General features: G+C 33.6%; 1 protein-coding gene across 1 annotated transcript in view; it reads left to right on the top strand.

The window, feature by feature from the left end:
* LOC129225615 (diacylglycerol kinase 1-like) overlaps positions 1-9,250 on the top strand; it is a 144,200-nt gene extending 134,950 nt beyond the window's left edge. The window contains exons 22-26 of the mRNA XM_054860082.1: positions 1,609-1,807; positions 3,988-4,108; positions 4,557-4,617; positions 6,603-6,732; positions 9,138-9,250. Coding sequence (XP_054716057.1) covers positions 1,609-1,807; positions 3,988-4,108; positions 4,557-4,617; positions 6,603-6,701 — 480 coding nt within the window. The 3' untranslated portion in view covers positions 6,702-6,732; positions 9,138-9,250. The remainder of the gene's footprint in view (positions 1-1,608; positions 1,808-3,987; positions 4,109-4,556; positions 4,618-6,602; positions 6,733-9,137) is intronic.
* The last annotated feature ends 3,628 nt before the right edge of the window (positions 9,251-12,878 follow it).

The following is a 12,878-nucleotide window of genomic DNA, read 5'->3' as shown; positions in this document are numbered from 1 at the left end:
ACGACCTAGAAAACGCCCGCAAATTAGATGGAATGATGAAATTCGAAAATTGGCAGGCATCAGATGAAAATCCCAAGCAACAGACAGAAAAATTTGGAAGCATTTGGAAAAGACCTTCAACCATCAGTAGATTGCCAATGGTTGATGATGATTATATATATATATATATATATATATATATATATATATATATATATATATATATATATATATATATATGTTCCAACTATTAATTTCCAGGACTGATGTAACTGTAGGAGAACGAAAAGCCGGAAAATGGCTCTAATGCTTGCAGATTGAATAGCGTTTTCTTACGCATGTGCAGTGCCATCGGCGTCAATTTAAAATAAGTGGTTCTCGTGGAAAAGCAAATTAAAACGGCAACTCTCAAATTCCTGTCGTCGAAGTGAAAATGGAGCCAAGAATTAACATTAAATTTTGCTTCAAATTGGGCAAGACAGCTGCAGAAACATACGAAATGTTGAAACAAGTTCACTTGAACTTTTGAATGATTTAAACGCTTTCGGGACGGGCGCAAAAGCGTCAATGATGATCCACACACAAGTTGGCCGATGTCCGTTCGCACGCTGGAAGTAATTGAAAAATTTCGCATTATGGTGACAACAGGAATTGAAGAGCTACGTTTTAATGTGCCTTTCTACGAGAACCACTTACTTCAGAATGGCGTCGATTCCACTGCGCATGCGCAAGAAAACGCTTTTCAATATGCAATCATTAGTTCTATCTTCCGGCTATTAGTTCTCTTACAGTTATGTCAGTCCCGGAAATTAATAGCCGGACCTTGTATATATGGAAGTTGAGATTTTATTTGCTGTTCTACATGTTTAACAAATGCAGTAGTGAGAAGCAAAGGGATGTAAGTGGCAAAATTAAAAATTTGGAGATCACCAGCACAAATTATAGGTGAACCTTTCCTCTGACTTGGGGCAAGAGATAGTACAAGTAGCCGTAATAGGTGCTGCTTTACAGCATGATTTAGAAAAAAAATCATTGAATGCCTACCTAGAAAGTTATCTTTAAACGCTTCTAACGAAAACTTGAACATGACATCCCTTTGCTTCTCGCTGCTTCAAATGCGAAAAAGAATCCTCTAAAGTCGCCATTTTGATTCATGTCTCCAATTGCACTTGATGCCGAAAAATTGCGGTGAATGAAATAAATCTGTAAATATTTTTTCAAAGTACCTACCAATCGTAGAGATACATCTACAGATATTTAAATAACAAGGTTCAGATAGAAGTATCGATAATGATGTGTTGTGAGAGGTATACATAGATGTAAATATATAATTATAAAGAAATACAGAGACATATTGTCATTTATATACTTATAGGTAGAGAAAGAGAGGTAATTCACTGTTTTACATGTTGAATACAGTTGAAACACGCCCCATCCAGCATCCGTTTGGATTCCCTAGATTAGACGGGAACTAACTTATTTACGTATGTTTTACATTGTAGTCTTGTTTTCGACCTTATAAAAATTGGATAGCGTCGTAGATTCACTTTTTAAACAACTTTCAATACATTCTCGGATACCATCTTTATGTCCAATAATGTGACAAGCATGTTCCCTTTTTTATTTCAGTGCGACGGTGTTTCTCTTGAGCTTGCAAACGGGCCCTCGCTGCAGGGGATAGCTGTGCTGAACATCCCGAGCATCTACGGAGGTTCTAATTTGTGGGGAGATAGCGCCCAGAAAAAAAGAACCAAATCCAAAAGGAGAAAAGACAGAGAAAATTCTTCCAACAGTTTTACGTCCGTAGATCTCAGTGCTGCCATTCAAGGTACAAAACTGTCGAAATATGTTTGAAATACCTTCTTTCCGACCTGTTGTGCAGCAAGGAGGGGGGGGAGGGGACGCCTAAACCCATAGTTTTAAGCAATATTGTGAGCTCTAGAATTTTTGAAATTATTAGTTAATTTTTGAAACAGCTATATTTATGGATGGTTTTAAAAAACCTTAAAATTTGTCAATATACCGGTTGCTTTAAAATCTTTCATAAATAAAAAAAATATTTTTTAAAAAAATCAGTTTTTTTTTTCTTTTTAAGTTTAATTCTATCTTTTTTCCAAAAAGTTTTCTTCACAACGTTGTTACAGTTCTACGTGTGAACCCTTTCGTAGTTCTGAAAAGATTTAGACGATTGTCAACTTCGTGCCAGGCAATAGCGCTACCTTCTAGGGGGTTGAGGGTTTGGTCTTAGGTCTTTATATGAATATAAGTTGCCCCATTAGGATTGCCAACACATGTTCAAACTAAAGGTTCTGAAGGGTGAGGAGTCGACTTTGAAAATCCCCCCCCCCCTCCCATTGATCCATGGGCAGTGTTTATTTCATTGACGCGATTTTCTGTCTTTTGATATTATCGCCTCCTACATTCAATTAGGGAAAGTATTTTGCCAATAGCCGGAGGGGGAATCATGATATAATACTAAAATAGTTATGTATAAATCTTTTTTTTTTTAACCCGGCAGATCTAAACAGTACACAATAGGTCTCACGGGGTGTCTCTAAGACCGCATCTGTTCAGTTTTGCTTAATGCAGTTTATACATGTAAATTTTAACAAAAATCAATTAACAATTTGTAAAATAGATATTTTTATGTTAAAATAAGAATTAAGGAGACTTGAATACTACAACAAGTTTCAAAGACAAAGATACCATACTTCAAAAAAAAAAGGGGGGGAGGGGGAACGAATTTAAGAATTACCAGTGAAAAGACAATACATACCCATATTAAATGTCAAATGAATTTCTCCCATACATAATTGGAATGAACCTTACGAGTAAATTAATCAAATTTAACATTAGAATATTTGGTTTTTTGGATTAGACCATTAGTTGAATTTTGTCTCCAGATGCAGATGACCTACCAAAAAATTAGTGCGGTTTCTCAACAAATGAAAAACACCAGCTACTGGCAAGTGTTTTTGAAAGAAAACATTTGACAGACCTCGAAGAAGAATGATCATAGTATACGACAGAATAATTTCTTGAATTACGTTTCTAAACTTTAAAGTCGATTCAATTCATAAGAGTCAGCGTCCATCTTTTTCTTGTTTTAACTCAGTGGCTAAAATCTATCTTTCCGGAGTCACCATATATATAATAGCTAAAATCACTGAGTAACGCTCTGACGTCACCAAGAATAAAACTCGTACCATAACATTATTTCATTCTTGAAGCACCAAAAATTCAGTGAGTTATTTAAAATTTGACGATATTTTTGGTCATGTTTGACTTGCAGGGAAAGGCTTTATTGTGACAAGGCTGATCTGGATCTGGTAAAGCTTGACCACGGATAGATGGCGGATGACCATAAAGCAAAACATTATTTATATCATTCGTAATAGGCAGAATCTGCCAGAAAGTACCAAATAAAAAGATGTACGGTCTCGCTAATCCTATGTATTCCGTAATAATACCAAAAAACGTATTACAAATGATACAAATGATCTTTTTGCTTCAAGGTCATCCGCCTTCTTTTCGTGGTCAAGCTTTAAATTAACTGTTTTACTGGTAGGACTGTCTTTTTAAGAGAATGGAGAAATGAAAAAGTAGTCAACAATGTACGCTATCTATTGGCATTTAGGGTTAATCCACTGGAGGTAGGGTTAAAATTTCTACTATCAAAATATCACCATACAGGCAACTTTTCGTTCAAATGTAGAAGCAATTTTGTAGTGACATGATAAATGAAAACTATTTGCAATAGTCTAACAGTTCCCATAAAAATCTGATTTTCTCAGCAAAAAAAAAATGAATTATGATCATTCTTCCCAGTGGCTCTTTATTTAGAAATTAAGCAACTGAAGTCCGGGTTAATATCAGATGAATTGTGCACCCGAAAATAGAAGTTTTTAAGTGATTGTTAATTAGGACCCCGCGCGAGTTCTCCGGGTAGGGAAATTATAATTTTCTTTATCGGTTGCAAGTATAAATATTCTATATTTGTATTTTTAGATATAGGTGACCGCAAGATCGAAGTAATTGGTCTTGAGAATTGTATGCACGTTGGTCAAGTTAAAGCGGGTCTTCGTGCTTCAGGACGCCGGCTGGCTCAGTGTTCCTCAGTAGTTATTAGGTAAGCTCCATGTTCAACTTACTTATCACTTAAAATTGTTCTCTTTTCATTTTTTTAAATTATTCATCTATTATTTTTGAATAGCATAGAATGTTTTTATTATTAATTTATTTACATAAAAGTATATCATATACGTGTCACTGGACATCATCGCACTTGAGAAGAGAAAGCGTTTTCGGACACATTCTTATATTCTCATTCACATTTTAAGTATGAAATATATATTTTGTCTTTGAAAAAACATAAAAACATACATTTGAAATAATTTGTAGCCTAAGCCGTTTGTGATAAAAATATAGCTTACGTTTACGGAATCGATCTTAGTATAGAGCGAAGTAAGGTTGCCGAGTGTTGAGAAAAAATTCTTGCTTAGGCTAAAGATAGTAAGTAAATGCTTTTTAGCACATATTGTAAATATTTTTAATGTAATAATTTTAACATTTTTTAGAACAAAAAAGCGGTTTCCAATGCAGATAGATGGCGAGCCATGGATACAGCCTCCTTGCACGGTAAATAATTTAATTTACTGATATTTATTCCAATCTGCCTTAACTGAAATTATTCTTGAAGGTATGACTCGTTCTTTCTAAACTTACATCAAGTTAAATCACACTATTCACAAAAAATGTTGTTACATTTGAAAAAAATTACCCTTCAATGGAGCAAGTCTTCTAAACGTAACGTAAATACTACGGTAAATATACTCGTATATTTGGGTCATTCCACGGGTAAACTGATTGACATTTAAAAGCGAAACAGCATGTATTTTGTAATATTTAAAGCAAATATACATTGTGCAAAATATATTTCCCTTGAATTGTTGTATTTTTAAGCTGCATTTAATGGTATAGTTGAATGCTCAAAACTTATTTTGGATGATTTTTGAGGCTACTATTTAAAATATCAGTCAGTTACCATGTGTTTTTATCTTTTTTTTTAAATCATCCAAAATAGATTTTGAGACTTCAATCATACCATTAAGTTCACCCAAAATATAAAACAATCTGGGGGGAGGGGGAAGATTATTTGCACTAAAGTATATTTTGCATTGAATGTTGCAAAATACGATTTGCTTTAAAATGTCAGTCAATACCCGTAAAATTGCTCATTTACTTTTAAATACGGTAAAATACTATGATAACAATACACAGAAGGTTTTGCAAGAGAGGGCTAAAGAAACAAGCCAGACAAGTTTAAAAAAGTCCCAGCTGCTACTTATATCTCGGAGAAAATCTGGCAATATTTCAGTACAAGCAGATATATTATAACAATAAATCTGGTGTTAATCTCTCCCTATGGTTATTTAATTAAAAAAGCCTGACGGGTATTGATTATTTGAGTTTGTAGGAAAAGTAGCATGTAAGCTTAAACGGTCTGTAACTAAATTCATGAGTGTCCTAGCCTATGCCCTGCTATCACCAGAAAAAGCGCACTCCCAATAAAATAATTCAAAACGCCTCATTCAAAATTTAACTCGCAGAGGCATGCTTCAAATTTCATCTCCTTTTCTCGAAACCAACTAATTCGAATACATCTCCCTTAGGCTGTGGTAGCCCGATGGGTAGAGGGTCGGATTCGGGGCCGGAGGGTCCTGAGTTCTAACCTCGATGGTCGAAGATCCATTGTCGTCATTAAAGGGGACTGGGCGACGTGAAATATGCTCGTGGTCTCAATGTCCTCCAAGTGAAACGATACCTCTGGTGGTGCTAGCACCAGGTAGTTATTAGCTCCTGGTCTAGTTCTAAATTCTCATTAACTGTTCGATCCGGTGATGGTGCTGCCATCTATCGGTATAAAAAATAATGGAGGCAAGGCACTTAGTATGCAGTCCTCAACATAAATACAGTTGTAGTCAGTTGTGACTCGGAATCGAATCGAAAGACATCCCCCTTCCCTCGGTTCCCGGCATTCAGGGCCTGATTACTGAATAGACAAGGCAATCCTAGGGCCCCATCTTCTCAAGGGGGGCTCCAAATAGCTGAAACTGTGTTAGCCAATGACTGAAATAGTAAGGTTTGATGGCAGGGGACTCCCAAAAAGTGCTTGCTCTGGAGCCTTTAGATATCTTAATCAAACTCTGCCAACATCTCAGAGAAATGAAATATTTTCCTCATAATTAATTTTTTGTTGCAAAATTAATACTAATGCTGTTCGTTACATTAGCGATTGTTTAGCCTTTTATTTTTGCAGTTTAGTTTCGACCAAATAATTAAATTGTTGCTTAGTTGCTTTTTTTTCGTTTGATAAAAAGGCATTATTATTCCATAAACTATTATTTAACCTTACAGTTAGTTTCAACAAAATAATAATAATTATTATTACTATTATTCTTGAAGAAAAGGTGGAAATTAATGAATTTTGCGACCCTAACAGTTCCCTAATTATGGTCTTTAGTATTTACGTCTACGCAATGTCGGCAATTGTGTTTTTTTTTCTGAAGATAATCAAGTTATTATGAAAATTTAAGCATGTATTTCTTTTTTTCATCTTTTAGATCCATATTAAACAGAAAAACCAAATGCCAATGCTAATGGCGCCACCACCCACTCGAAAATCAAAGTTCCCTTTCTTATTCTGCAAAAAAAGAAAATAATGTGCCGTGCCAACTACCTTCCCAAGTCATCGTAAGTATTTTTAAATATCTGCTTTAAAAAAAACGTTATAAATATTTTTTCATAATATTTATAATTTAGGTGGTTTCTTCTCCCAAAAATAGAACAAATCACGTAAGAAACATTAATACGCTATTAATGTCAATAATTTCCAACAATTATTTTTTTCGTTTTTTGATTCTAATAGTTTATTGTATGATAAAAATTTAATGGTTTGTACATAAGAAAATTTATGAAGGTTAAAAAATATTTTCAACTGAGTAACAAAGTAATCAAACAAGCCTCTAAAAATTGTTTTGATTATTAAGAAAATTTAAAGTTGCAGAACAAGCATAAAACGAAATAATAGTAAAAGTGTTGTTATGTCTGCATTGGTTCGCTACAAACTAGGGGAGAAAAAGATTAGTAAAGTAGTAATATTTAGTGGTAGTAGTAGAGAATATTTAAAGTGTTTTTTTTTTTTTTTTCAGTTTTAAAAAAACCGTTCATTAAGTAATACATGTATCATTAGTTAATAAGTGTCCACACCAGATTTTCAAAAATTATCTCCAAGGTAAAAAGTAAATATGTCACCAAGCCACGGAAAAAGTTCCATATTCTGAAAAACATCATTGTTACACTGCTCGACATTGAAAATGCAACAATAAGAAAGAGTGTTCAGAAATTTATGCAAATTTTAGAGTAGACGTACATTACTGAGTTATGTAAATGACGTGAAATGCGCAGCTCTCCGACGCACGTGAAGTTAGATATAAGGGAAGGAACTTGTAGAATGGTCAATATTCGTGTCGTTATTTCTGACTGGAGAATCATCGAAGAAATTTTGTTTTTGTTTTGGAGGATACGTGTAACACGAGAGAATGCCAGGCCGACATCAACGAAGACACTTCCAGCAGATATACGATTTTACGAAGGGTATGGTAATCGGACTGAGAAGGGGAGGTCGGTCCGTACGTCAAATCGCAGCTGATACCCACATCAGGGGTGATTGTGTTCCGGTATTTTACCGAATTTCCGGTATTTTCGGACGTATTTCCGGTGTTTTTATGTCCGAAAATACCGGAATTATGTTTTTTTTTTGTTATGCTTTTATCTCCCTACCTCCGCATTTTTTTAAAAATTATATAATACTCATCAAATATACCTGCAAGAGCCTTAAGATGGACAAATGTCAAGATAATTTTGTATAACACCAGCTCAAAAGTAACTTTGTAACCCATTAAAATTTTAATCAAATGTACACACACTATTTTGACTCTGACTATTGAACTATTTAATACTATGGCATAGGTGCATTTAAGTATAATAGGGGCCAAAGATTGCCCCCCCCCCCGTTCTCGCTTCGAATCTTTCAGGTATTTTTTGGTGAACTCACAATCACCCCTGCCACATGGATGCGAGCACGGTGCATCGGCTGTGCCGAAGATGGTTGGAACAACGAAATGTGGTAAGATTGAGAGGGGCAGGGGCAGCTAGAGTGAAGTCAGAACGCGTGGATCGACGCATCCACCGACAAGCTGTAGCAGATCAACAAGTCACTAGTTCCTAGATGCTGCAGCAGGTGCAAGATACCCTGAATGTTCCCGTGTCAACGAGAACCATTTCCCGTCGTTTGGTCGCACTTGGTCTGCAATCACGGCATCCGCTAAGAAGACTGCCATTGACCCCACAACATAGACAGCAACGTTTAGTATGGTGCCGGACTAGAGTGACGTGGATGACAGAATGACGAAATGTCGTGTTCTCAGATGAATCCCGCTTCTGTTTATCAGTGATAGTGGCCGCATACGTGTGTGGCGTCGACGTGGAGACAGATCTAATCCGGCAGTAACTGTGGAACGTCCCACCGCACGACAACGTGGCATAATGGTTTTGGGCGTAATTGCGTACAATTCCATATCACCTCTAGTTCGTAGGTGATACGAACGACTACACAGCTAGCACGACTACACAGTGCTCGCATCTGCCAACATGTTCTCCAAGACACACAGATGCTTCCCTGGTCACCATACTCTCCTGACCTGTCACCAATCGAACATGTGTGGTATGTGATTGGATGCCGTTTGCAGACTCTGTCCCTGCCTCGTTCAGAAGACGAACTGTGGCAAATGGTTGAAAGGGAATGGAGAGCCATCTCTCTGGACACCATCCGCACCCTTATTGACTCTATGCCTTGACGTGTTTCTTCGTGTGTCGCTGTCCGCGGTGGTCCTACATCCTACTGAGCCGACGCCGTTCTCGCTCTGTATTCTGCGTATCATTTTGAAATTAAGATCATTTATTATTCCTTGCTGTCTCTGTCTTTTTTTTTTTTTTCAAATTTCATCACTTTCTGACCACTCCTTCTTTTGGTGTTGCATTTTCAATGTCGAGCAGTGTATGTCGATACTGATATCGGACATTTGTTTTTCTTTCAGAAAGCCACAAATAAAGCTCATGCAGTACATCAACTTGTAGAACACTAAAAACCCAGCAGAACATCGGATAGCGTTGAACATTTACGTTGAATCTCGAGCAACATCACGTGATGATTTTTCTCTTCTTTTCACTTCATCTTGATTCAATTCTTTCATAATCGACTCTATGGAATCCTAACTGTACAACCAAGTCGTCAATAAGTAGAGATACTTAATCGTATGTGATCTGATATTTGTCCGTTTTTCCCTCTGTACATTGCATTTTGTACATTTACTGGTTTATTGTTTTGTAATTTAATTATAGAGTCGTTAAAAGTGCTGTAAATATATATGTCGCATTGAATATTCGTATTTCCTTTATTTTAAATATGTGATAATTTGTTGTTGTACATTATAGCTTTATGCCAAACATTTGGGAAGTTTATTTTTTACCTGTTTAATTTTTGGTACAAAAAAGATAGAATTGCTTGATTTCTACCAATTATTAGTCTCTACATAAAAATGTATGCTGAAAAATATTTTTCTGTGATAAATTTTCGATATTTTTGTCTTAAAAGCTTTTAAAACCCTGGTAGTATAGCTGTAATGTTAAAGTTTATTTCAAAACTCTAGTTCATACAGGTTAGAGATATTTAAAAACATTTGACGGCATTAAAATGTATCGAATCTACAAAATATAAACAGGTACTGTATTCCTGGTGTTATTGTGATTGAAAGCATAAATACGTCTTTAATTCACAGTAATTTGTAAGGATAAATCTTTGTTTCCATGTTCTTATATCAACTAATTTTTATACATGGACTAACATATTTAAATTGAAGTTACCTTGTTTTTTTTTTCTTTTTAAGTAGTTTTTGTGAAAGTGAGTCAAAAAATCCAATTTTAATTACATTTGTAGCGATTAAAAGGTTTATATTTTAATGAAAACTAAATGTTAGACGAGCATTTTATTAAAACTTATCCTTGCTTAAACTAGATTGTCTTTTCAAATTTATTTGTTTTACTACGACCTGTACGTTGTAAAAAATTGAACAAAGTTTAGCTTAGCCTATTACTAAACATTGAAATATGTTCAACTTTGTATTTCTTTTTATATGCTTTAATGTAATTTTAACACAACCGATATCAATTTGATATGTATCAAATTCAAAACATAATGCATCTTTATTTATTTCTTTTCTTTTATTTATTTTTTTTATTTTATTTTTTTTAATTTATTTATTTATTTATTCTTTTTAACTCTTTAATACTTTTCACATGATAAGTTTCATGTTCTTGAAGAAACTACAGGGTGTCCGAAAAAGATCCGTACAACTTCAAAAATTTATTGAAAAAGAAACAATAGGGTTACAGCGAAACTAATTAGTACATTAGATAAAATAACTGAAAAAAAAGTTTTTTTTCTATACTTTTCGTTGTTACCTAAATTTCTACATGAGACCCTTTCGTAGCACAAACAATATCAAAACGATAATCCAATTCCATCCACGACCATTTCAGCATGCTAACATCAACAGTAGCTACAGCTGTTTGGATGTTTTGTTCCGTTGTGTTTGCGTATGGGATTTTGTTTCGATAAACCACGCAACACATTGAACTTTCTTCACGCGATCCGCCATTGAAATAACTAAAATGCGTTAATATTCCTTTGCATGACATGTAGCGCCATATATAGTCAGAAACATACTGCAGAAAAAAACTTTTTGAGTTATTCTATCTAATGTACTAGCTAGTTTCGCTGTAACCCTATTGTTTCTTTTTCAATAAATTTTTGAAGTTGTACGGTTGTTTCTCGGACACCCTGTAGATTCAAAATTCAATTTAAAACTACTTTAGAATTGTATGTATTTGATTTATGCAATGAATTAATTAAACATAACTTACAAAATGTTACAAAAACTTGATAACAGAAAATATTTTTTTAACATTAGAAGAATGAGAAAATAGAGCGTTAAAATATACTAACATGTTTTTTTTTTTTTTTTTGATAACGGTAAGTTGTGATACATGTATTTGTATGTATAGATATCTTTTTAAAATCATTATTATCATTTCAACATGCGATGTATTGTTGTTTATTAAGAGACTAATAAACACGAAATCAAACATTTCGAAACAACAAATTTCAAATTTTAAAAATATTTATATTTCATATACTAGATATATATATGTATAGTTGAACCAATTAGCTTTTTATTGTTGATATGGCTATGTCATAAAAATGTAATCATATGTGATGATTGTAAAAAAAATCTAAAAAAGTATTTTTAAGTGTAAAGCTTGGTTTTGCTTTTAATATTGGTAAAAAATTTCTGTGAAACTAAACATTTAAAAGATATTAGACCAGATTCTATTAATGAGAGAAAACTATTTGCACATGTTCTTAATAATACGCACTAAATATAGATTTAGGATCTTGTTGCAGCACGGACTATTTTTATTGAAAATCGTTTTTTTTCCCTCTCTTTAATTTGAAGAGCAAAATACTTTTTTCAAAAGCTACCCCTATTTGTATGATTTGTTTCAATTCAGGATTAATCCACGTAATCATGTCATATGATTATGGGGCCATTGATTCTTATGTTCTTTAAAAAATCAATATGCAATGGAAGAAGTCTTTGTTGAAAATGTGTCGATTTTAAGCGTGGCGGAAAAATATTGGCCAGAAAAAAAAGTATTCGAATAAAAAGTAGATTTTTAAAATGTAGATTCAATTAAAATATTTTAAATAAATAATTTTCATGTATTTTGTACGTACAAAAACGAAATAATGAAGCCAAGCTTTTATTTCTTACGTTATTTTCGATCGTAGTAATGATATCGACATTTACTCTGACAAAGTCATAAAAGAAAAAAATAAAATAAATGTTTTCATGTACGCATTGAATGCAGATAAATGTCAAACATAAAAATAGAAAACTGTCTGTTTTTTTTTTTTTTTTTTTGAAAACTTGTTCGTTTTAAAGAATAAATGAATGTTAGTAAAAAGAATAGCAAGGCGAGCCGTGCTTTAAAAAAATATATGAGCAGCAAAGGAACAGTTTAAAGACCTTTTCAGTGTTAAATTTTCTCACTTCGTTAAACTTAAGGATTGTTGTATCATGCTTCTCCCCCAAAACTAATTTTAGCTAAATGAACGACGCAAAAGAAAACAAAATTATCTGTGAAAAAAAAAATGTACATTAAAAATGTATGAAATTATGTATATAAGAAAAAAACGATTTTCAATAAAAATTTATGGGATAAGAACCGCAAATTTTGAGAGCTTTAAAACAGATATCATTTAATATCTGACACTAATAAAAGCACTAAAAAGTATTTTAACACTTGATACAGTACATTTTAAATACGTTGAAGTAAAACTCGCTTTCCTAGAAAAGCAGTATCATCCTTAATACACTGTGAACTTGCTGCATATATCATGTGATGAAGACTGCAGTAGGAAATCGTATGGGAACAAATGGAACAAAACTTAGAATGTCTATATTGGTAAAATAGCACTCTTGATTCACTAGTGATTAGAGTCTGTACTGAGATATTAGACTCCGTTGGCACTAATTAGAAGAATTTAATACTTTTCTCAAATGTCCAGTTTTTCATTTTTCCCCTTAGTTGAATTCGTTTTGTATACATTGTTTTAACGCACTGTAAGAGGATTAGTATCCCTCACAACACATTAGAAAATCTGAAGTTATTTATCAAAAGGAGTTTACATTTTTGGGAAAGCTTAGTGATGCTAT

This window comes from Uloborus diversus, chromosome 7, assembly GCF_026930045.1.
Source record: "Uloborus diversus isolate 005 chromosome 7, Udiv.v.3.1, whole genome shotgun sequence".
In the NCBI taxonomy this organism is placed as follows: Eukaryota; Metazoa; Arthropoda; class Arachnida; order Araneae; family Uloboridae; genus Uloborus; species Uloborus diversus.
This window is presented reverse-complemented; position numbering and strand designations above follow the sequence as displayed.